Source organism: Molossus molossus, unplaced genomic scaffold (genome assembly GCF_014108415.1).
Source record: "Molossus molossus isolate mMolMol1 unplaced genomic scaffold, mMolMol1.p scaffold_m16_p_20, whole genome shotgun sequence".
In the NCBI taxonomy this organism is placed as follows: domain Eukaryota; kingdom Metazoa; phylum Chordata; class Mammalia; order Chiroptera; family Molossidae; genus Molossus; species Molossus molossus.
The window spans coordinates 12,304,001-12,327,058 of record NW_023425356.1 but is presented as its reverse complement, the minus strand read 5'-3'; the positions used below and the strand labels follow the sequence as shown (position 1 = coordinate 12,327,058).

Here is a 23,058-nt window from a genome sequence, read left to right as displayed (position 1 = left end):
GAAAACAATTAGCAAAAAGGAAGAATACACAAAAGAATGACTAATCAATGACATAAGGCTCAGGAAGTCTTGGCAACTTACAGATAGGTTTAGTCATCTTAACATGCACACACACTGGCCATAAGGAACAACATGAGGATATCCTTTTGTTAAGTGCATTCATCCAGGGTCTTTGAAAGAGGAACTGTTACCTAAGTGTACAACCTAGAGAAGGTTATCTAGCAAAAAGATAAAAAAGAGGATGGAGCACAGCTGGTTTAGTTGAGGAAAGGCCAAAGAACTGACTGCAGATGCGGGGGTGTGGCAGGAGACACTGCTGTAAAGTAAGCTGGAGATGGAGTGTGAAGAGCAAACCGCCTAAGAAACCATGTTAGGAATTCAGACCTTATCCTATTATGGCTGATGGGAACCCAGAGAAAGGGAACGTTTCAGAAAGATTATACTTGTGTTAGGAACAAAATAAAGGGAAGGGAACTGAAAGTGGGGGCAATGCCAGAACAGCCATACAGTAATGACTGTTTCCTTCATCCAGTCACATTGCCAGGAGATAACTGAGCAAAAGGAATGTTTTCAGAGATAAAGCAGGAAAGGAGAAGGAAGAAGCAATAAGTTGCAGTACCATAACTATTATTTACTGAGTCATTATAATATGTGTCAGGCATTATGAAATCAGTGGATTGAGAGACGTCGGATGGACTCAGAGGTCTCAGTTCGACTTCTGGTCAGGGCACATACCAAGGTTTTGGGCTCGATCCCTGGTGGGGGGCATGCAGGAGGCAGCCAATAGATGTTTCTGCTCACATCGATGTTTCTCTCTCTCTCCCTCTCTTAAAAAAAAAAAAATCAATAAAAACATTAAAAAAAAAAAGAAATACGCCTTACTTATTCATGCAATCTTTTATTTTTAAATATGTTTTTATTGATTTTTTTTTTTTTTTTTTGAGATAGAGAGACAGAGAAACATCAATCAGCTGTCTCCTGCATGCCTCGACCAGGGATACACGTGTCCAGACCAGGTATCGAACTGGCAACGACTCAGTGTGTGGATGACAAACAGCTGAGCCACACTAGCCAGGGTATCTCATGCACTCTTTATAAAAATCCTGAGATAGGACCACTGTTAATCCTGTTTAACCGTGTAAATCCTATTTACAGATGAGGAAATGAAGGCTCGGAGAAGTCTAATAACTCACCCATGTTCACATATCTAGCAAAAGAAGGAGCTAGAAACTGAATTAGGTCAAATTCCAGAACTAAAACCTTATCCAACATGCATAATTTGGATAATGCCATTTTGTCAAGAAGTTAAAAATTCCCTGATCCAGGCAGAAGTATGTCATGGGGACTTACTCTACTAAAATATCATTAGAAGGCGATAAAAACAGTAAAATTGCATCAAGGCAGAAACCATGATCCTATTATAAATAAAAAAACTTCCCTGGGCCCTGGCCAGTTTGGCTCAGCGGTTAGAGCATTGGCCTGCAGTCTGGAGAGACCCGGGTTTGGTTCCCACTAAGGGCATATATCTCATTTGCAGTTTGTCCCCAGCCTTGGTTGGGTCGTGTGGGTGGCAACCACTTGATGTGTCTCTTTCACGTCGATGTTTCTCTCTCTCTTCCTCCCACTTTATCTGAACAAAAAACAAAAAAATGTCCTCAGGTAAGGATTAAAAAAAAAAACAAAAAACTTCCCTGGGCAACATGAACCCACTATATAGTCTTGTTTAATGGCCAAAAATAGGTACCTTTCTTAATGGGGACAAATAACTGACTTTGTCCAGATGGGCAAGAGAAGCTAGATGTTCCATACTTATCTTATCAAAACCCTTAAAATATCATCTTTTGACTTTCTAAAAGAAGCTAAAGAGGACAAGACAATTTTCGAATACACAGAAAAACAGTGAGTTGACAAATGCCTGTAATACTTACATGCAAAAACCAGTACAGCCAAGATTTGGGCAAAAAACACTGGGCTAAATAATGATATATAAAGTCTAAAATTCCAACGGACAAGGACAGGGATATTCCAAATGCAGGTGGGTTGTCCAGCCAGTGTGGCTCAGTGTTTGAGCATCAACGCATGCACAAAGTGGTTGCCGGTTTGATTCCCGGACAGGACACATGCCCAGGTTGTGAACCTGATCCCCGGGGGGGGAGTTGTAGGAGGTGGACAGTCGATGTTCTCTCTCATCAGTGTTTCTATCTTCCTCTCCCTCTCCCTTCCTCTCTCTCTAAAATCAATAAAGGAAAAAACAAAAACAATACAGGTGGGTCACACCAAACACTAGTTTTCCCTGATTATATTTGAGCCATCTGAAGGAAGGAGGTATGCAGGGCACATCTTTTCTGTCCAAGAATAAAGATCACGCAATTGGTTTGAACTTCTATCACATTTCGGAAGTGCTAGGACATGGACAGGAATATAGGGTAAGGACGTAAGTCTCGCTGTTTATGAACTCAACCGAAAAATTCTACATTTCTAAAAGTCAATTTCATTACCTAATACATTAATGATAAATTTAACTTAAATTCTACCTGTTTCAAAACAAAACTTTTTCTTTTTTGTGGGGGTGGGGGGTGTCAAACCATTTTACTGAGGGGCTTGGGAGAGTTGCAAGAGGGGCTGGGAAAACAATGAGATCCAATATCCATGGCTTGGCTGGGATCTCCCCAGCGTCACAGTTGCCAAAAGCAACAAAACCTTTTCTAGGTCTCATCTGCTAATAAAAATTTCAACATGACTACCATCAACATAATTCCTCAGAAACTGTTGCCTTTCCAGAACTACCCTTTTGCCTCTGAATAACCAAACTGCGAAATATCTTAATGACTTGTCTACCTAATTCTCACACTGATTTTTAAAAGATTACATGTAAACGAAGTCTTTAGTGAAAATATGATCAGACAATTGTGGACCCTGTTATAAAAGTCTTATCAGAAACTATCACCCCTTGAGATGTGTGCTCCTAATTTATAGGTTTGCATTGGCAAAGATAAAATAAAAGTTAACCATATTTTCTAGAAGGAAGATAATTTACTTACATATTATAGTAAGCTTCCAGGTTAATGTTGATGCCATAGTTACAAGATGTCTAGAACATTAGACTACTCATAGGTATGATCAACAGAAATAGAACTTAGGTTGGACTCCCCTAGTAGATTCCCAGAGAACGGTGTGACAGGAAGTAGTTTATTTGGGAGGTAATCTCAGGAAGCACAAGCAAGGACTGAGGAAGTGAGACAGAGGGAAGGAAGTGTTACAGGTGCACTGACGAGCATGTTAGAACTGTGGGCACTTGACTTTGGAAGATTAAAGAGCACATGCTTCAGAGTTTCCCATTTGAGGGGTGAGGAAACTGGCATATTTATTTATTTATTTTTTTATCCTCACCCGAGGACATTTTTTCTATTTTTTGTTCAGATAGAGTGTGGGAAGGAGAGAGAGAGAGAGAGAGAGAAACACCGACGTGAAAGGGACACATCGAGTGGCTGCCACCCGCACGACCGGGCGAAACTGGCATATTTATTTATCTACTGAGACCCTGGCCAGTTTGGCTCAGAGGCTAGAGCATCAGCCCGCAGACCAGAGAGACCGGGGTTCGGTTCCCGCTAAGGGCACGTACTGCCAATCAATCAATCAATAATAAATAAATAAATAAAATATTTATCTACTGACTCCTGTATGGCACTAAGGATTGCTCCAGAGCTGTGAACTTAACACTTCCAGCTTGTCTCATCTGAAATGGGCATGCTCTGGTGGCTAGAAAAAGCTTCCAGGAAGAGAGCTGTATAGCATAAGCTACTGGCATGTATGAAGAGACTGAACACAGACATCTACTACATGTTTTTATTAAATTATACCCTTTAGAAAGGTCCTGTTGTCCTGACTGGTTTGGCTCAGTGGGTTATAGCATTGGCCTGCAGACTGAAGGATCTCGGGTATGATTCCTGGTCAAGGGCACGTACCTGGGTTACAGGTTTATTCAGTTGGGTTTTTTTTATCCTCACCCGAGGACATTTTTGCATTTATCTTCACATAGAGCGGAAAGGAGAGGGAGGAAGAGAAAGAGAAACATTGATGTGAGAGAGACACATCGACTGGCTGCCACCCACACAACCCCATGGGGCTGGGGACAAACTGCAACCGAGGTACTATCCCTTAGTGGGAACTGAACCCAGGACTCTCTGGTCCGAGGGCCATTGGCTCTAACTGCTGAGCCAAACCGACCAGGGCTGGGTTACAGGTTTTTTTTATCCTTACCCGAGGACATTTTTCCATTTTTTGTTCAGATAGAGTGGGAGGGAGGGAGGGAGAGAGAGAGAGAGAGAGAGAGAGAGAGAAACATCGATGTGAAAGGGACACACTGAGTGGCTGCCACCCGTGCAACCCAACCAGGGCCCGGGGACAAACTGCAACTGAGGTACATGCTCTTAGCGGGAACCGAACCCAGGTCTCTCTGGACCGCAGGCCAACACTCTAACCACTGAGCCAAACCAGCCAGGGCTGGGTTATAGGTTTAATCCCCAGCCCCAGTTGGGGTCGTGTGTAAGGCAGTCAATCGATGTGTCCCTCTCACATTGATGTTTCTCTCTATCTCCCCCTCCCCAGCTCCCTTCCACTTTCTCTAAAAACCAATGAAAAAATATCCTTGGGTGAGGATTAACAAAAAAAATTTTTTAAAGGTCTCTGTTACTAATTGTTATTAAAGCAAGACAACACAATATAATAAAGGTATAATTAGGTACTAATCTTCTTAGTTTTCAATTAACTGTTTATTCTAATCTTTTTTTTTAATCCTCACCTGATGACATTTTTTGATATTTTGTTCAGATAGAGTGGGAGGGAGGGAGAGAGAAACATCAACGTGAAAGGGACACATGGAGTGGTTGCCACCCACACGACCCAACCAGGGCCGGGGACAAACTGCAACCAAGGTATGTGCCCTTAGTGGGAACCGAACCCGGGTCTCTTCAGACCGCAGGCCAACGCTCTAATCACTGAGCCAAACTGGCCAGGGCTGTTTATTCTAATCTTAAAATTAGTTGGGCTCAAGCATAAAATTACCCTGAATTTTGGAAGTCAAACTTCTGATAGGATTACCAGAAGTCAGTCCAGATAGGCACCAAATGGGTTATTCACCTGCCTATCTGTCCTGACACCAGCATTAGAAATCTACTTTGCTTGGTTATTTATATTTCATAACATGAGGACACTTGGCCATTCTCCCTAGTTCCTGGCTTTTTAAAAACTTGATTTTAAAACCTGTCACTATCATAAAATACACAAAACAAACCCATTCATGTAGCTTTCTTTATTTTTTTTATTTTTTTATCCTCACCCGAGGATATTTTTCCATTTTTTTGTACAAATAGAGTGGGAGGGAGAGAGAGAGAGAAACATCGACGTGAAGGGACACATCGAGTGGCTGCCACCCGCACGACCAACCAGGGCCGGGGACAAACTGCAACCGAGGTACATGCCCTTAGCGGGAACCGAACCCGGGTCTCTCCGGACCGCAGGCCGACGCTCTAACCACTGAGCCAAACTGGCCAGGGCCATGTAGCTTTCTTTAGACCTAAGAGTTGAATTTTATATATATGTATATATACTTAAATGAGATAATATACATGAAAGACCATAAGTCGGCTACTAGTTGCTTTATAGTCATATCTTAATAATTATTTTCTTATTTCCGAGAACTATTATTTGATAATTACTGGGAAGATCTTTTTATCTTTGAAAGGAAAATAACAAGTAAGCAGTACACTCCACATGACTATCCTTTATAAAGCCAGAATAGCTCTGCTTACTCCCCAAGAAGGAGACTTCTAGTTGTATTCACTACCATTGATCTCCCTTTGCACCTACATATAGTTGTTTCTTATTTTGCTTAACAGAACAAATTCCAACTTGAATGTTTCTGTGGAAGATGTGACATTTTAATATGGCCTCTTTACATGTTGAGAATCTTACCTGAATCTTAAGTACTCCAACCACGTGGGCTGTAGGTGGTGTGATGGTGAACTTCCATTCTGATCTCCAGCGACCATTCCTATTAAAAGACACAGATACATCACTGTAGAATTAGCCATAAGAATAATTAAGAGGTGATTTCCCAGTGAGGCAGATAATTTGGGAACGAAAAAAGAAACAAGTCATTTCCAGTTTAATAAATCCAGGCTCTGTCTAGTCAAATGTAAGTTTGTATACAAGTAGCCCAATCATAAGCCTTTTCCAAGTTATTTTGACTTTCATATTTTTATATTGGAGTAGAAAACCATGCCAATTTTGTCCATGGGAAGCTCTTCCACAAACAAATGGGTGAGCTGCTGAGTTATGCAATTAACTAAAGTATTATTAGCTAAAACCAAGTAAAACTCAATTAAAACATTTTTTTTTGTTAATTTATTTTTTAGAGAGAGAACAACACATCGATTTGTTATTTCACTTATTTCTGCATTCACTGGTTGATTCTTCTATGTGCCCTGAGCCGGGATCTAACCTGCAACCTTGGCATATCTGAGTGATGCTCTAAACCAACTGAACTACCTACCTACCCAAGGCAAACTCAGACTTTCAAATGAGCACTTTTTAAATCACTTATTCTCACTCAATAGGAGTACTTTATTTATTTATATTTTTCTAATTTTTTGGTTCAGATAGAGTGGGAGGGAGAGAGAGGAAGAGAGAGAAACATCGACGTGAAAGGGACACATCGAGTGGCTGCCACCCGCACGACCCAACTAGGGCCGGGGACAAACCGCCGAGGTACGTGTCCTTAGCGGGAACCGAACCCGGGTCTCTTGGGACCACAGGCCGATGCTCTAACTGCTGAGCCAAGCCGACCAGGGCTCAATAAGAATACTTTAAAAAAAGATTATAAAATCTTAGCAGTGGAAGGAATCTAAATCATCATATCTAAATCCCTCATTTTGTAGATAGGAAACTGAAGCCTCTAAGTCCAACAACTTATCCCCAGCTAGTTAGATTAAAAATCACATCTCAACTGTTGGTTTGGTTCCTTTCCAATATAATTAGATACAAATAGAAGAAAAGATCTACTTTCTTACCAGAAGTTTTTAGGCTGAAACTGGTGGCTTTCAATACACGCAATAATGGTCTGTTGCCCATCTATAGTTTTAGCATAAACCTATTGTTAAAAAAAAAAAGTTATAGACTCTGAAAACATATTTGATCTAAACAACAAACTCTGTATCAATGCAGTGTGCTAAATCACTAAATCTTTTGGGGAGACAAAGAATCAGGGTGAGCTGAAAATTCTAAAGAATTCATGGGACATGAACACAAAGCAGAACATATTAAGTTCTAGAGGAGACAATAGTACAATTAATACAGAGAGAAATACTGTTCCTGGTTTAAGGTACAAGGGAGGTGTCAGTTAGGCTGGGCCTTTAAAAAAAAAAATTTTTTTCTTTATTGATTTTAGAGAGAGAGCATCAACTGGCTGCCTCCTGCATGCCCTCCCCCCCGACTGGGGATTTGAACTGGTAACCTCTTAGTGCATGGGTCAATGCTCAACCAGTGAGCCACACCAGCTGGGTAAGGCTGGGTCTTTTTTTTTTTTTTGATCCCCACCTGAGGACATTTTTACTTCAATCTTCAGATAGAGATGAAGGGGGGGGGGGGGAGAAACATCGATGTGAGAGAGACACATCGACTGACTGCTACCCACAACCAGGGCTGGGAAAGAACTGCAACCAAGGTACGTGCCCTTGGCCGGGACTCCTTGGTCTGTGGGCGACACTTATCACCGAGCTGGGTCTTTTAAGAGAGATGACGTTCTGATAAGCAGAGACTGAGAATAAAAGATGAGTAAACAGTTCAGGTAGGAAACTAGGAGTTTGTTATATCTTTGTTTGTTATATCTCCTCCAGAACTGAGTAACCAATATTGGTTTGGAGGCCACAGAATTAATCTAGGCAATAAATGAGGGTACTGTCAATAGACAGCAGGATATAGAAGCACAATCGAAAGTCTAGCAATGCATTGCAAGTGAATGGCAAAAGCAAGAGAGGAGCCAAAGTACTTGCATGCTTGGATGACTAGAAAGATGGTAGTATCATGAACAAATTGAGAAATTTGGATGGAGATGTCCAGCTCATAGTTAGAAACACCAAGTGCTCCTTAGTGTGGGAGAGGTGAACAGAAATGTGATCAACAAAAGAAAGCAAAAAAAAAATTTTTTTACATGTATTTTTCCTTGCTCTAAATCTGGTGAAACACAGTCATCTACAGATGATAAAACTGAAGTTCACAGAGCTTCTGACCCAAGGCCATTCAGAAAGTAAGTAGTAAAAGTAGGACCCACACCCAAAACTTTTTTTGACACTAAATTGTTACCTTCCTTACATTAAATAAATTCAGTAATGGGGTATATCTACATTTATAGAAACAGGAGAAAAGAAGTAAGTAGAGACAGAGCAAGAATAATTAGAGGGCGCTAACTTGGCAGTCTAAGCAAAAGATAATTTCTAGAAGTAGCTGGTTGGCCTCAGTGTGAAATGCCATACAGAAGTCAAGGACCAAAAAAAGAAAAAGACAGTGGGTCAGGCAATTCAGGAACCATTAGTAATATCAGAGAGCAGTTTCTGTAGAACAGAGACGAAAGTCAAAGTCCACAGGGTTATGAAGCAGACAGGTGATGAGGAAATGATACTAATAGAAGCAGAATGCTCCCTAGTTTGATGTTCTGTGTGTGTGTGAGAGAGAGTGTGAGAAAGAAAAGAGGAAGGGCAAAGTAGAAAGAGAAGTAATTTATAGGAATTACTATGACTGAGGAAAAGTCTTCTTCCCCTTAAGGACAGGAGAAATAAAAATATTTCTCTTTTTTTTTTAATCCTCACCCGAGGACATTTTTCCATATTTTGTTCAGACAGAGTGGGAGGGAAAGAGAGAGAAAGAGAAACATCGACGTGAAAGGGACACATCGAATGGCCGCCACCCGCTCAACCCAACCAAGGCCGGGGACAAACTGCAACTGAGGTACGTGCCCTTAGCGGGAACCGAACCCGGGTCTCTCTGGACCACAGGCCAATGCTCTAACTGCTGAGCCAAACCAGCCAGGGCTAAAAATATTTCTAAGTAAAGGAAATATATCAGAAGAGAAAAAGTCACAAAAAGACATCTTGAAGTAGACAGGATATATGAAATCAAGAATAAGGACCCTTCTTTCTCCAAATTAGGGATGGGTAGTGACAAACTTTGACCAGGGAATAGGTTAACAAATGACAAGTTCAAAGTATATTTAGAACTGAATAATCAATTTCTAAGAGTACATTATGTTTTCCTTTGCAATAGTGGGTTCCCAAATGGAATTCTGTACTTTTCCACCAGAAAGGATTTTCTCCATTATTTCAAAAACAAAACAAACATATTTTTTTTTTTTATCCTCACCCGAGGATATTTTTCCATTTTTTGTACAGATAGAGTGGGAGGGAGAGAGAGGAAGGGAGAGAGAGAGAGAAACATCGACGTGAAGGGACACATCGAGTGGCTGCCACCCGCACGACCAACCAGGGCCGGGGACAAACTGCAACCGAAGTACGTGCCCTTAGCGGGAACCGAACCCGGGTCTCTCCGGACCGCAGGCCGACGCTCTAACCGCTGAGCCAAACCGGCCAGGGCCAAAACAAACATATTAATAATAATATCCAACATTTATGCAGAACTTACTTTATGCTAAGCACTTTGTAAATGCTTTATGTGCATTATTAACTCATTCAATTCTCACAATTCTTTGAGGTAAGTACTATTATTTCCATTTTACAAATGAAGAAATTGAGGCACAAAGACATTAAATAATTTGTGCAAGGTCATAAAACTAGTTAAGTGGCAGGGCTAAGATTCAAACCAGTTAGTGTGGCCTCAAAGCAAGTGCTGTTAAACAATGTTCTATACTGCCACTAAACTCCTTATCCTTACCTATTTAAAATAGCCTGACATTCTTCTTAATAATATGCCACAATTTTACAAAGAAATCATGATATAGCCTAATATATCATTTTGTTAATCTAAGAGGTAGCTAAAGAAAGTCAAATTACACTTGATTTTAAAAAACTGTTTAGTTCAAAGTTTTGACCATCCAATGAAGTATCTATTTACAAGTACAAGTAGCTTTATAAATGTGGCCAACAGATCTCCTGACAATCTTAATATACTTTTCCCCACGTCTAAGCTGAAAACCTTTGATGACTATTTTTTTGATGAGAGTAAGGTAATTTCTGACAAAATGTGAAATAGGATACACTGACTAAAACGTAAAAATTTTTATACATTGGAATTAAAAAAAAGAATTTTCCATATAAAATTTTTCATTCATACCCTTTCAAAAATTATTCAGAGAATAAAATGCAGAGGAGACTGTAACTAAGGAGAAAGAAGTGATGTTTGGCTAGCCAAAGCCCCCAAATGATAGGTAAATGAAAGAAATAATGAAGTAGGCAGATACTTAACAGTACAGAAGCCGTTGGAATAATGATCTTTCACATAGGCTCTTAAAGCGCTGTCACAAGATTCTCGCCAAGACTTCAGACCTCCATCTACTTCCTCCGGCTGGGGGTCACTTGCTTCTTTTCGTAGGTGATCAAACTTGAAGGAAATTTTGTTTCTGGGATCTATAAATCTGCTATTCCCCAGGTCACCATGTTCTGTAATTAAGACCTTCCAAAGAAAAATTACAACTATGAGTAACTCTGTAAAAAAGACAGTTAACTTTTCATTTAGTCAGATTTCTTCCATATCAATATTTCAATCAAGTAACCTTATTCTTTAACCCTCATAAAGCTTTCTCTTAATTTTGCAACTTTGGTAACTAAAAGGTAATTATGTCACAATAAAATTTTTGGTTTTTTGCCCTGGTCGGTTTGGCTCAGCAGTTAGAGTGTCGGCCTACAGCCCAGAGAGACCTGGGTTTGGTTCCTGCTAAGGGCACGTACCACGGTTGCAGTTTGTCCCCAGCCCTAGTTGGGTCATGCGGGAGGCAGCCACTTGATGTGTCCCTTTCACATCGATGTTTCTCTCTCTCTCTCTCTCTTCCTCTCTCTCCCTCCCACTCTATCTGAACAAAGAATGGAAAAATGTCCTCGGGTGAAAATTTAAAAAAAAATAAATAAAATAAAATTTTTTTTGGTACGTGCCCCTAGCAGGAACCAAACCCAAGCCACTCTGGTCCGCAGGCTGATGCTTCAACCACTGAGCCAAACCAGCCAGGGCATGTCACATTAAAATTTTAATCTGCACTTCTTCTTCTTTTTTTTTTTATCCTCACCCGAGGATATTTTTCCATTTTTTGTACAGATAGAGTGGGAGGGAGAGAGAGGAAGGGAGAGAGAGAGAGAAACATCAATGTGAAGGGACACATCGAGTGGCTGCCACCCGCACGACCAACCAGGGCCGGGGACAAACTGCAACTGAAGTACGTGCCCTTAGCGGGAACCGAACCCGGGTCTTTCCGGACCGCAGGCCGACGCTCTAACCGCTGAGCCAAACTGGCCAGGGCAATCTGCACTTCTTTAATTACTCACTATTAGTAGTAGATCTAACACTTTTCCAAGTTTGCTTTGTATTCCCCTGTTGGGTGCAACTGGTTTATGTCTGCTGCTTATTTATTCAATGAATTCTTGGCATCAACCTTAGGTATCTGAATAACTTTTTTCTCTATTATGCTTGACGTGAATATTTTCCCCTTTTTATTCTGTATTTAATTATTTTTAATCCTTACCAGAGGATATTTTTCTATTTATTTTCAGATAGAGTGGGAGGGAAGAGGCGGGGAGAGAGAGGGAAAGAGAGAGGGAGGGGGGAAAGAGAGAGAAGGGGGGGGGGGCGACAGACAGAGAGACAGACACATCGACAATCGATAGGTTGCCTCCTGAACTACCCCAACCAGGGCTGGGGATGAACTCCAAACAAAGCACGTGCCCTTGACTGGAATCGTCCGCGATTCATTGGTCCACGGGCTGACACTCTAACTGCTGAGCCAAACCAGCCAGGGCTATTTTCTCCTTTTTAAATCTTATTGTAAAACTTTTTATTACACAGAAGTCACTTTCTTTTACAAATTTTTCTAATATTTAATTATTATTCAAGTTATGATTCACTTTCCATTTCCCACCACATTTTTAAAAAATTTATTTATTTTATTTATTTATTTATTTATTTATTTTTTATCCTCACCCGAGGACACTTTTCCATTTTTTGTTCAAATAGAGCGGGAGGGAGAGAGAGGAAGAGAGAGAGAGAGAGAGAGAAACATCGACGTGAAGGGACACATCGAGTGGCTGCCACCCGCACGACCAACCAGGGCCGGGGACAAACTGCAACCGAGGTACGTGCCCCTAGCAGGAACCGAACCCGGGTCTCTCCGGACCGCAGGCCGACGCTCCAACCGCTGAGCCAAACCGGCCAGGGCTAAAAAATTTATTTTTATTATTATTTTCCCAATGTGCAAACTGCTTCAGGTGCCTGCAGCCTACGGACAGAGGCCAGGCACTAGTTCGAGGCCACAGTCTGCTCTGGCATGGGGCAGTAAGAGAGATCCAGGAGATGGAATGGCCATTACTTTTTTTTAAATAGTTAACCTTTAAACCCAACCTAGAAATAATCTAGTTATACTGTTGGCACTGAAAATCAAAGTTAGATTAATCTCATAAATTTTACCAGTCATTTCCTCTTCCTCGCGTTTATTTAGGTTTAAGGGCTCTAGGACAGTTGCTTTGTCTTTATGTTTGCTAGCACAGTCTTCCTTCACTGTTGCTCTTGTGTGGTCTATTATAATTTTCACAGAATTGTATAAATCTATTTGAAAAACAAATATTGCCATACCACTTGTATTTCTTTTTTTTTTTGTAATCCTCACCCGAGGATATTTTTCCATTGATTTTTTTTCCAGATAGAGTGGGAGGGAAGAAAGGAGGGAAGGAGAGAGAAACACTGATGAGAGACACATTGACTTGTTGCCTCCTGCAGGACCCCAACCAGGCCCAGGGATCTAACCGCAACTAAAGTATGTGCCCTTGACCAGAATCAAACCTGAGACTCTTTCATTCGCAGGTCAACGCTCTAATCGCTGAACCAAATCGGCCAGGGCATAATTTGTATATCTTATTCAGATAAGCTTTCCATATTATTTATATTTCTTATTCAGAAGTGTGGCATTTAAATCTATTTATTTTTTCCATTTATTTCTCTGATTAAAATGTATATGAGGGTATATGAAGTGTGTGGCAGACTCCTGCTAGTTTCCTATCCAATATCCACTTACTTTCTTAGTTTTTCTTAACAGAACTTCTTTTCAAGTAGGTAATATGTCCAATTAAAACAATGACACTTCCTAGATAGAAATAATATGCATTCTGGCAATAACTTTTCAGGGGAAGATGTTTCTAGAATGGCCAATAGCACCTTCCACATTTACCTCCTTTTTCCTTCCTGGAACTGCCTGGAAATGGAGCAGCTATCTTGAGAGCATAATGAAAACCTCACCTAAGGATGGCAGAATAGAGCTAGAAGCAATTTGGGTTTCTAATGACATCACAAAGCTGCCATATCAGCCCCTATTACCTCTGGATTCCTACTACATAACAAAAATAAGAAATCTATTTAGTTGACACACCATGGTTGATTCTTTGTTATATGCAGTAATGGTATTTAGTAACTCATACAGCTTTCTTTTAATGTCCAAGTAATATCCTTTTTTTGTTGTTGCTGTTATGGCTAAAAATCTGATCTCCTTTCGACTACGTTTTTAAGTTAGTTACTACTTATGTAGAAATGTTGACAAAGTTAGCCGTTTTTTATATCACGATCTATCTGGACACAGATCTTATTATTCCAATTATTCCTCTGTATTTTTTTTTTTCTTTATTGATTTTAGAGAGAGAAGAAGGGAAAGGGAGAGATAGAGACATTGATGAGAGAGAACAATGACTGGCCGCCTCCTGCACGCCCCCCACTGGGGAACGGGCCCACAACATGGGCATGTGCCCTGACCGGGAATCTTGGTGCATGGGTTGCCGCTCAACCACAGAGCCACACAGGCCGGGCTATTCCTTTCTGTTTTTAAAGTACACAATATCAACTGTAAACAATATTTATCATTTGTTTTCTCATATTTTTTCTTTCATGCTTGTAATTAAACTAATTTCATTGAGAAAATTAAAATAAGCAAAAATATAAACACAAACAAACAAAATAAATTCTAGTAATCCTATGATCCCAATACATACAGAGTTAACATTATGGTGTATATTTTCCCACACTTCCTTTTCTGTGCATATCCATATACTTTATTTCTTTGATTCTTAAGATGCATACTTTCCCCTCATGATCTATTATTTCATAAAATTGTATGTATTTTACACCTGATGATGACATTTAGGGCTGTATCATAGTTTAACTGGAAATGTTTTTTCTTTCTTAGTGGTACATGGTGCACCTTTTAAGAATTTAAGATGCACTGATTCTCATACAGTAATCTGTTCATTTAAATATCTATAAAAATAAATTAGTATTAATTCCACAAATGTTGTTTTATATTTTAGATGAATATATCCTGAACATCTTTCCAGATCAATACTTATATCAGTTTTCAATGGCTACAGAGTATTTTGGTTTACAGGTACTTAATATTGAAAATTTAGACTGTTACCAATTTCTCACTATTATAAACCTTACTTTAAATAATCTTTTTATATATTTATACACAATTTTCCAAGGATAAATTCTGTAGACTTGTGGGTTCAAAGGGGATTCAGACTTTTTTTTAAATCCTCACCCGAGGACAATTTTCCATATTTTGTTCAGACAGAGTGGGGAAGAAAGAGAGAGAAAGAGAAACATCGACATGAAAGGGACACATCGAGTGGCCGCCACCCACACGACCCAACCAGGGCCGGGGACCAACTGCAACCAAGGTACGTGCCCCTAGTGGGAACCGAACCCAGGTCTCTCTGGACTGCAGGCCGGCGCTCTAACCGCTGAGCCAAACTGGCTAGGGCGGGGATTCAGACTTTTAAAAGGGCATTGGTATTTAGTGCCATATTACCTTTGAAATGCACATTAATAAATTTTCAAAGCCCTGTCATGCAATATTAATAACTATGGTAATAATGGGAACATTTACTTTGTTTCTACATTTAAATAAGAATGCCTGTTTTCCAATTAAATTTAATGTCTCCTGTTATTCTTACCAAGGAAAATTAGAAATAGGTAAAAAATCTGTATAAAACTCAACTCTTAATTTTCTTGTAGGGGCAGCTCTCTTTTCCTGTCAAAGAAACTCCTAGTATTATCAGAGAAAGGAAGAATTTCCCAGTTTACAAAAGCTATGAAAACTAAGACAGGAAATGATTCAGCATCTTATCTTCAGGTATCTACTTTGGTTTACAAGATTTCTATTACCTATGTATAGAAACAATTTTTACCTGATCTTCATATCCTTCTATCTTCACAGGCGTGAACTGATCCATATTATACTGGGCAAATGCACTGTTTTTAAAAAGTAAAAAAAGGAAGGGGGAGACAGGAAGATGAAGAATTATATATAAATAAACACAAAAGGTATTTCAATAACCGTGATAGAGAATGTAGAAACACTCCCTGGTCTTTCCCCTTCTATCTCCAGGCAACTGGTGATATCACAGTGCCTTCCAGCTTTCTACAGGAACTCCTCTCCACAGCATCTCAGAAGTGCCCTAAGCCATGAAATTTCCTAAGCTCCAATATAGCTCCCATTTAGACAGTTCTAAATGTTAAAGCAATGTGCTCACTGTGAATTACCAACAATTTTAATCATTTAGATAGAAGCTTTCAGTAATTAAAAAAGAATCTTCAATTGATACACTATTTTGGAAATGTCTTCTTTACTCTGGGCTCTGAGGTAGGAGAGACCACAGTTAAATGTAGTGGAAGGTGCCCTGGTTGGTGTGGCTTAGTTGGTTGGGTGTCGTCCTATGTACGAAAAGGTTGCCGGTTTGATTCCTGATCAGAGCACATGCCCGGCTTTTGGGCTTGATCCCCAGTGGGGCAAGAGCAGGAGGCAGCCGATCCATGTTCTACTCTCACACTGATATTTTCTCTTTCTCCCTTCCTCTCTCTTTAAATATCAATAAAAATATTAAATAAATGTACTGGAAGGCATCTGACATGGGGAGAGGGTGAGGTGAGAGTTGAGCATTAGTCACGTCTCAGTGGAGAAACTAAGGCAGAGTAAAGGTTATTAAATTAAAAAAAAGAATGTGAATAAATATTTAAAGTACATGCCTAATATTGTTTATTTGTTCAGTACTAGATTTATGAAATTGCATTTTCAATGGCTTCCTAGTATATCTTACAAAGTAAGCTAACGTAAAAGATAAGGCAAAAAAAAGAGATGGAAATAAGCTTCAGTGCAAGAAAGCATAATACACTTAAAATATTCTTATGAAGTTCTCAGTCCTCTCACAGAATTTACTTGCCAAGAGCATCTCTACAGCCCAATTTTAACCTGCTAAAACACCTGCTATATCAGTGTTTTTAAGCAAAGCACTGAACTTTTCCTAGACTTTTCAAGAGAAACCAAAGTAACAAATATTTAAGGCTAATCTTCAATCTTCTCATCTTAAGTTATTATGTCATATATATATTTTTCTATCCTCAGCCAAGGACATTTTTGCAGGAGCGAAAGAAGGGGGAAGAGAGAGAAACATCGATGTGAGAGAGACACATCGACTGGTTGTCACCCACACGACCCCAACCAGGGCAGGGGACAATGAGGTACGTGCCCTTAGCGGGAACCAAACCTGGGACTTCGGTCTGTAGGCCAATGCTCTAACAGCTGAGCCAAACTGGTCAGGGCTATGTTTTCTTTTTTTTTATCCTCACCCGAGGACTTTCTTTCCATTTTTTCCTCAGAGAGTGGGAAGGAGAGAGAGAAACATCGACGTGAAAGGGACACATCAAGTGGTTGCACCCGCACGACCCAACCAGGGCCGGGACAAACTGCAACCGTGGTACATGCCCTTAGCGGGAACTGAACACGGGTCTCTCTGGACCTCAGGCCGATGCTCTAACTGCTGAGCCAAACCTGCCAGGGCTATATATATATATTTTTTAAGTTTATATTTTAGAGAGAGAAGGAGAGAGAGACAGAAAAATCGATGACAGAGAACACTGACTGGCCGCTTCCTCCATGCCCCCCACTGGGGATTGGGCCCACAACCTGGGCATGTGCCCTGACTGAGAATCAAACCGGCGACCTCTTGGTGCATGGGTTGATCCTCAACCAGTGAGCCACACGAGCAAGGCTGTTGTCTTTTTTTTTATTTGACAATCTAAGGCAGCAATTTTCTTTTCTTTTTTTTTTAAAATCCTCACCAGAGGATATTTTCCCATTTATTTTCAGATAGAGTGGGAGGGAGGGGTTGAGAGAGAGAGAGAGAGAGAGAGAGAGATCAACTGGTTGCCTCCTGCAGGACTCCAACTAGGGTCAGGGACGGAACTGCAACCAAGGTACCTGTCCTTGACTGGAATCGAACCCGCAACTCTGGTCTGTGGGCTGATGCTCCAACTGCTGAGCCAAAGTGGCCAAGGCTAAGGCAATGATTTTCAACCTTTATCATCTAATGGCACATAAACTAATTAGTAAAATCCTGAGGCACACCAAAAAAAAAAATGTATTATTTATTGATCTGACAAAAAAAAAAGGTATACTTTTTATTCATTCACACTGGGAGGCTATTGTTGTGTTGGCTGTTGTCATTTTTTTATTTGGCAATCTAATGGAAAAGAGGTCAGTGCCCCTGACTAAATAGTCGGGTATGGCATGTTTTAAAAATTCTTGTGGCACATCAGTTGAAAATCGCTGCTCTAGTCAAAACCAATCTCTGAACCACTCAGTCTTCTAAATACTCATTTTACTTCAATCTTTGCCTATCCCTACACAGTAGCCAGTGATTATTCTCTGCTGAAAACCCTCTAGTAATTTCCTATCTCTCTCAGAATAAAACCTACTCCTTTACATCGTCTACAAAACCCTACTTAGTGCAGAAGCGCTCAGAATTATCAGAGAATGGTTCTGGTGGAAATCCAGGAAAGAGGGTAAACCCTTCTTCCTTTTGCATAGAAGGCAATAATGATGAGGATGATTACTGAAACAACATTTACTGAGCACTAACTATGAGAACTAAGGCCAAGGGACCAAAGCACCTCATTATGGAAATAAAACTAAACTCTTCATTTGTATGGAAAATCAATTTATTTGAGTACAAGACAATTCTCCTTTAGCAAGGGGTTTTCCAAGAATCCAGAGTCCATAAGAACCAGAATATTAATAAATGCAGAGCTTTATTGTAAGTGTAATTAAAATTACTGAAGCATCTGAACTACATACCAAATTCTATGTCACTGTTAAATGGAACTGGGACAAAAGGCTTAGGACGTGCTCACCCTTGGGTCTCAACATTCCACTCCCATTCCCTCTTTGACAGTACCTTAACCAAGTACTTAGAAAATTTATTTGGGTAGCTCTCAAGGATAAAACTAAGAACAATATGGCAGGCAAATTGAAGAACTTGCCTTGTGAAAGAGCAAATTCCTTATTATTAGAAGCATTTAGATTGGATAACAAAATGTAGATGAGATTCTTTCAATGAAAGGGCAGAGGGTAAACGGGTTGAACTAGCAAATCAAAGTTTTTTGTTTATTTTTCCTCCTATGGCAGAGTCTGTGCATCTAAGAGAAAACTAGCATTAGAATGTATCTTTAGTGTGTGCTTAAATCAATGCATAATTAGGGTTTCTTTCATGATAATTATAGTGATGGTGTGCAAATTTTAAGTTTGTAGAATCTAGTCCCAAAATGCATTTTAAAAAAGCAGTATGGACAGGGCAGGAGAAGATGATTGTTTCCCAGGCAGCAGTTCTGAAAACTTTTTTCTATAGTTAACATCTAAACCAATTATACTTCATACCAAATGCATTCATAATTATTTGGTGTTCTGCATCAAAATCCTTATCCCATCTTCCCACCCTACCCTTTCCCAGATATTATCTAATTATGTTTTCCTCTTTGTAAAGGAACCCTGGGCCAGTTGGATAGATGGTAACTGAAATAAAACTTTATACTTAAGAGTATAAAGGAGAGCCCTGGCCGGTTTGGCTCAGCGGTTGGAGCGTCGGCCTGCGGACCGGAGAGTCCTGGATTCAGTTCCTGCTAGGGGCACGTACCACCCCCCAAAAAAAAGAGTAAAGGAGGGCAGTGATAAAGCCAGATAACAGGGGGCCTTGAAAGTTAGACAGTGTTTAGATTTTAAGAAGACACAACAAAAACAAAACAAACAAAAAACCTATACCACTGTAATTTTTAAAAAACAAAGACAAAATGAAAATGGTATTTTACAAAGATTATCCTGACAGTGGTAAGAAGTCAATGACTGGGTAGAATTATAGTGCTATTACTCTATGGTTAATTCTTACCATGAAACCATTTTCATTCCTTATCTTTCTAAAACTAGCAGTTTTTAAAAAATTCAACAAGGCCCTGGCCGGTTTGGCTCAGCGGTTAGAGCGTCGGCCTGCGATCCGGAGAGACCTGGGTTCGGTTCCCGCTAAGGGCACGTACTTTGGTTGCAGTCTGTCCCCGGCCCTGGTTGGTCGTGCGGGTGGCAGCCACTCGATGTGTCCCTTCACGTCGATGTTTCTCTCTCTCTCTCCCTTCCTCTCTCTCCCTCCCACTCTATCTGTACAAAAGATGGAAAAATATCCTCGGGTGAGGATAGAAAAAAAAAAAAAAATCAACAAGAACTAAAAGAACTATCAAAGAAAACCTAAAAGCCAACATTCAACTGCTGTAATGGAGAAAAGCTGCACCAAAATAAATAATGTAATATATACACATATATATATATGTACACACACACACACACACACACACACACACACACTTTATCCTTGCCCGAGGACATTTTTTGTTCAGATAGAGTGGGAGGGAGAAAGAGAAAGAGAGAGAGAGAGAAACATCAATGTGAAAGGGACACATAAAGTGGCTGCCACCCGCACGACCAACCAGGCCGGGGACACACTGCAACCAAGGTACGCGCCCTTAGCGGGAACCAAACCTGGGTCTCTCTGGACTGCAGGCCGACGCTCTAACCGCTGACCCAAATGGCCAGGGCTAAATAATGTACTATAATAAGCTTTAAGAAAATAAACATTTTGGAAGAACAGGTTTTCTCCAAGGGGAAAAAAAACAACAGCTAAAACCAACTGCTTTATTTTAAAGTATTTCAAGTTTAGTTTTCAAGGTACCAGTTTACTATCAACATAGTTATCCACTATTAGAATAACATTGTAAGGAGATTTTAATTTATTTTATTTATTTATTTTTTATCCTCACCTGAGGACATTTTTCCATTTTTTGTTCAGACAGAGTGGGAGGGAGGGAGGGAAGAGGGAGAGAAACATCGGCATGAAAGGGACACATAGAGTGGCTGCCACCTGCACAACCAACCAGGGCCGGGGACAAACTGCAGCTGAGGTACGTGTCCTTACTGGGAACCGAACCCAGGTGTCTCTGGACCGCAGGCTGACACTCTAACTGCTAAGCCAAACCGGCCAGGGCTATTTATTTATTTTTTTGATATGTACCCCTAGCGGGAACCGAACCCAGGACTCTCTGGTCCACAGGCCACTGCTCTAACCACCGAACAAAACGGCCAGGGCTGTAAGTAGATTTTAAAAGATACTTACTGTGCCGCCCCTTCCCTGAGGAGATTGTCATTATTAAGTAGTAGCCGAACATCTGAGGAAGAAGAAAAAAAAAGATGTTAAAATTACAATGTTCAATAGAGGACAAACTTGAGATTTTAGATTTCTAAATTAGATTAAAAATCAGACTTTAAAAGCTTAGTCTTTGGATATATTATATCTAAAAATGCTAACAAATTAATGCTAATGTTCAATTTGCATATAATTATTTGTGGTACAATAAATAATCCAACAATAAACTCTCAAGGCACTTCATAGCAAATGAAAAACATGGTTTACAGAAGGTTAAAGTTAGGACTGTTAATTTTGTATCTAAAGAAATTCTTTAAAATTAGATTAAGAGCCTGGGCGGTGTGGGTCAGTGGTTGAGCGTTGACCCATGCATCAAGGGGTCGCCAGTTCAATTCCTGGTCAGGGCACATGCCCAGGTTGTGGGCCCAATCCCCAGTGGGGGGCATGCAGGAGGCAGCCAATCAATGTTCTTTCTCACTGATGTTTCTATCTTTCCTTCTCCCTTCCTCTCTCTCTAAAAGCATTAAAGAAAAAAAATTTTAATTAGATTAAGAATTGTGGGCTTGCCCTGGCCGGTTTGGCTCAGCGGTTAGAGCGTCGGCCTGCGGTCCCGAGAGACCCGGGTTCGGTTCCCGCTAAGGGCATGTACCTTGGTTGCAGTTTGTCCCCGGCTCTGGTCAGTCGTGTGGGTGGCAGCCACTCGATGTGTCCCTTCACGTCGATGTTTCTCTCTCTCTCTCTCTGTTCCTCTCTCCCCCTCCTACTCTACCTGAACAAAAAATGGAAAAATGTCCTCGGGTGAGGATAAAAAAAAAAAAAAAAAAAAAAGAATTGTGGGCTTGCCCCGGCCGGTTTTGCTCAGTGGTTAGAGCGTTGGCCCATGGACCAGAGTTCTGGGTTCAGTTCCTGCTAGGGGCATGTACCTCGGTTGCAGTTTGTCTCTGGCCGTGTGGGTGGCAGCCATTCGATGTGTCTCTCTCACATGGTTGTTTCTCTCTCTCTCTTCCTCCCTCTCCCCCTCCCACTCTATCTGAAGATACATGCAAAAATGTCCTCGGGTGAGGATTAACAAAAAAAAGAATTGCAGGCTTATCTGTAACATCAGACCAAGAAAGCTGGGCACAATTCAGTCAGTGGCAGTGAAATTGCTGAACATATTTTTCTTTGAATAATCTCACGTGGGAGCCTATAATCTTGTAAAAAACCTGTCAAGAGTCTAGTCACTTTTCTTTTGGAAGAGGAGGGTCTCTGTTACTAGAAAATATCAAGAATTAACTCCAAGAGGGAAAACTAATTACAAACCAAAGGCCGTTGACTCTTGGGGCTTCTGAAAGAAGAGGTTGGCAGAGGCCAATGTGGAGTAGGCCAATAAAAACCAGCCCTCAGGCCACAAATAGCTTGCCAATTCTTAATCTAATGATTTAGTATCAATTATTTTTATGACATTCCTGTAAAGTACATTCAGTTGTCAAAAAGAAAACAAGGAACTTCTAACTATGAAGACCATTAATATTATTAAGAATTTGAGCTAACCGGTCAGATAAAGTTCAAGTCAAAGGAGAATTTTCTAAAAGCTCAGTTGTTGAAAATTCATATTTGTTCAATGTGAAAGACTGGGGCTTAAAGACGGCATTTGTTTCTTTTTGCTGGTAAGTGTTGAAATCTACAAACAAGTCTATAAAAAAGCATGCCTTCATTTTTCTGTTACATTATTTACTTCTTATAACTATATGTTCTCCTAGTTACTCTTTCTGTACATCATTCATTTTATCAGTGGAGATTATTTTTTATTTATTTCTTTTTATCCTCACCCGAGGACATTTTTCCATTTTTTGTTCAGGTGGGCGGGGGGGAGGAACAGAGAGAGAGAAACATCGATGTGAAAGGGACACATCGAGTGGCTGCCACCCGCACAACCGACCAGGGCCGGGGACAAACTGCAACCGAGGTACATGCCCTTAGCGGGAACCGAACCCGGGTCTCTCAGGACCGCAGGCCGACGCTCTAACCGCTGAGCCAAACCGGCCAGGACTATCAGTGGAGATTATTGATTGTTCTATGATGTGTAAGGTTCTGGGTCAGATACAAATGAATGTCACACAGTGCCTCTCAAATAGGTAACTTTCTCATGTAAAACTAGAATTTTAAAACAAATGTTTGTTAAACTGAACCAAGATGCACAAAGACTATGATTTTATTTAAGGGGAAGATTAAGATAAATTAATGAGATTATGATGATTGCGTTTATCATGGAGTTCAAGATACCTCATCTACATTTTTCATC

General features: G+C 40.4%; 1 protein-coding gene across 4 annotated transcripts in view; it reads right to left on the bottom strand.

The window, feature by feature from the left end:
• CAPZA1 (capping actin protein of muscle Z-line subunit alpha 1) overlaps positions 1–23,058 on the bottom strand; it is a 46,931-nt gene that overhangs the window by 6,146 nt on the left and 17,727 nt on the right. For all 4 annotated transcript variants that reach the window (XM_036271861.1, XM_036271863.1, XM_036271862.1 and 1 more), the window contains exons 3-7: positions 20,745–20,796; positions 15,444–15,507; positions 10,474–10,680; positions 7,071–7,150; positions 5,974–6,052 (exon numbers count right to left, since the gene is read on the bottom strand). In XM_036271861.1, coding sequence (XP_036127754.1) covers positions 5,974–6,052; positions 7,071–7,150; positions 10,474–10,680; positions 15,444–15,507; positions 20,745–20,796 — 482 coding nt within the window. The remainder of the gene's footprint in view (positions 1–5,973; positions 6,053–7,070; positions 7,151–10,473; positions 10,681–15,443; positions 15,508–20,744; positions 20,797–23,058) is intronic.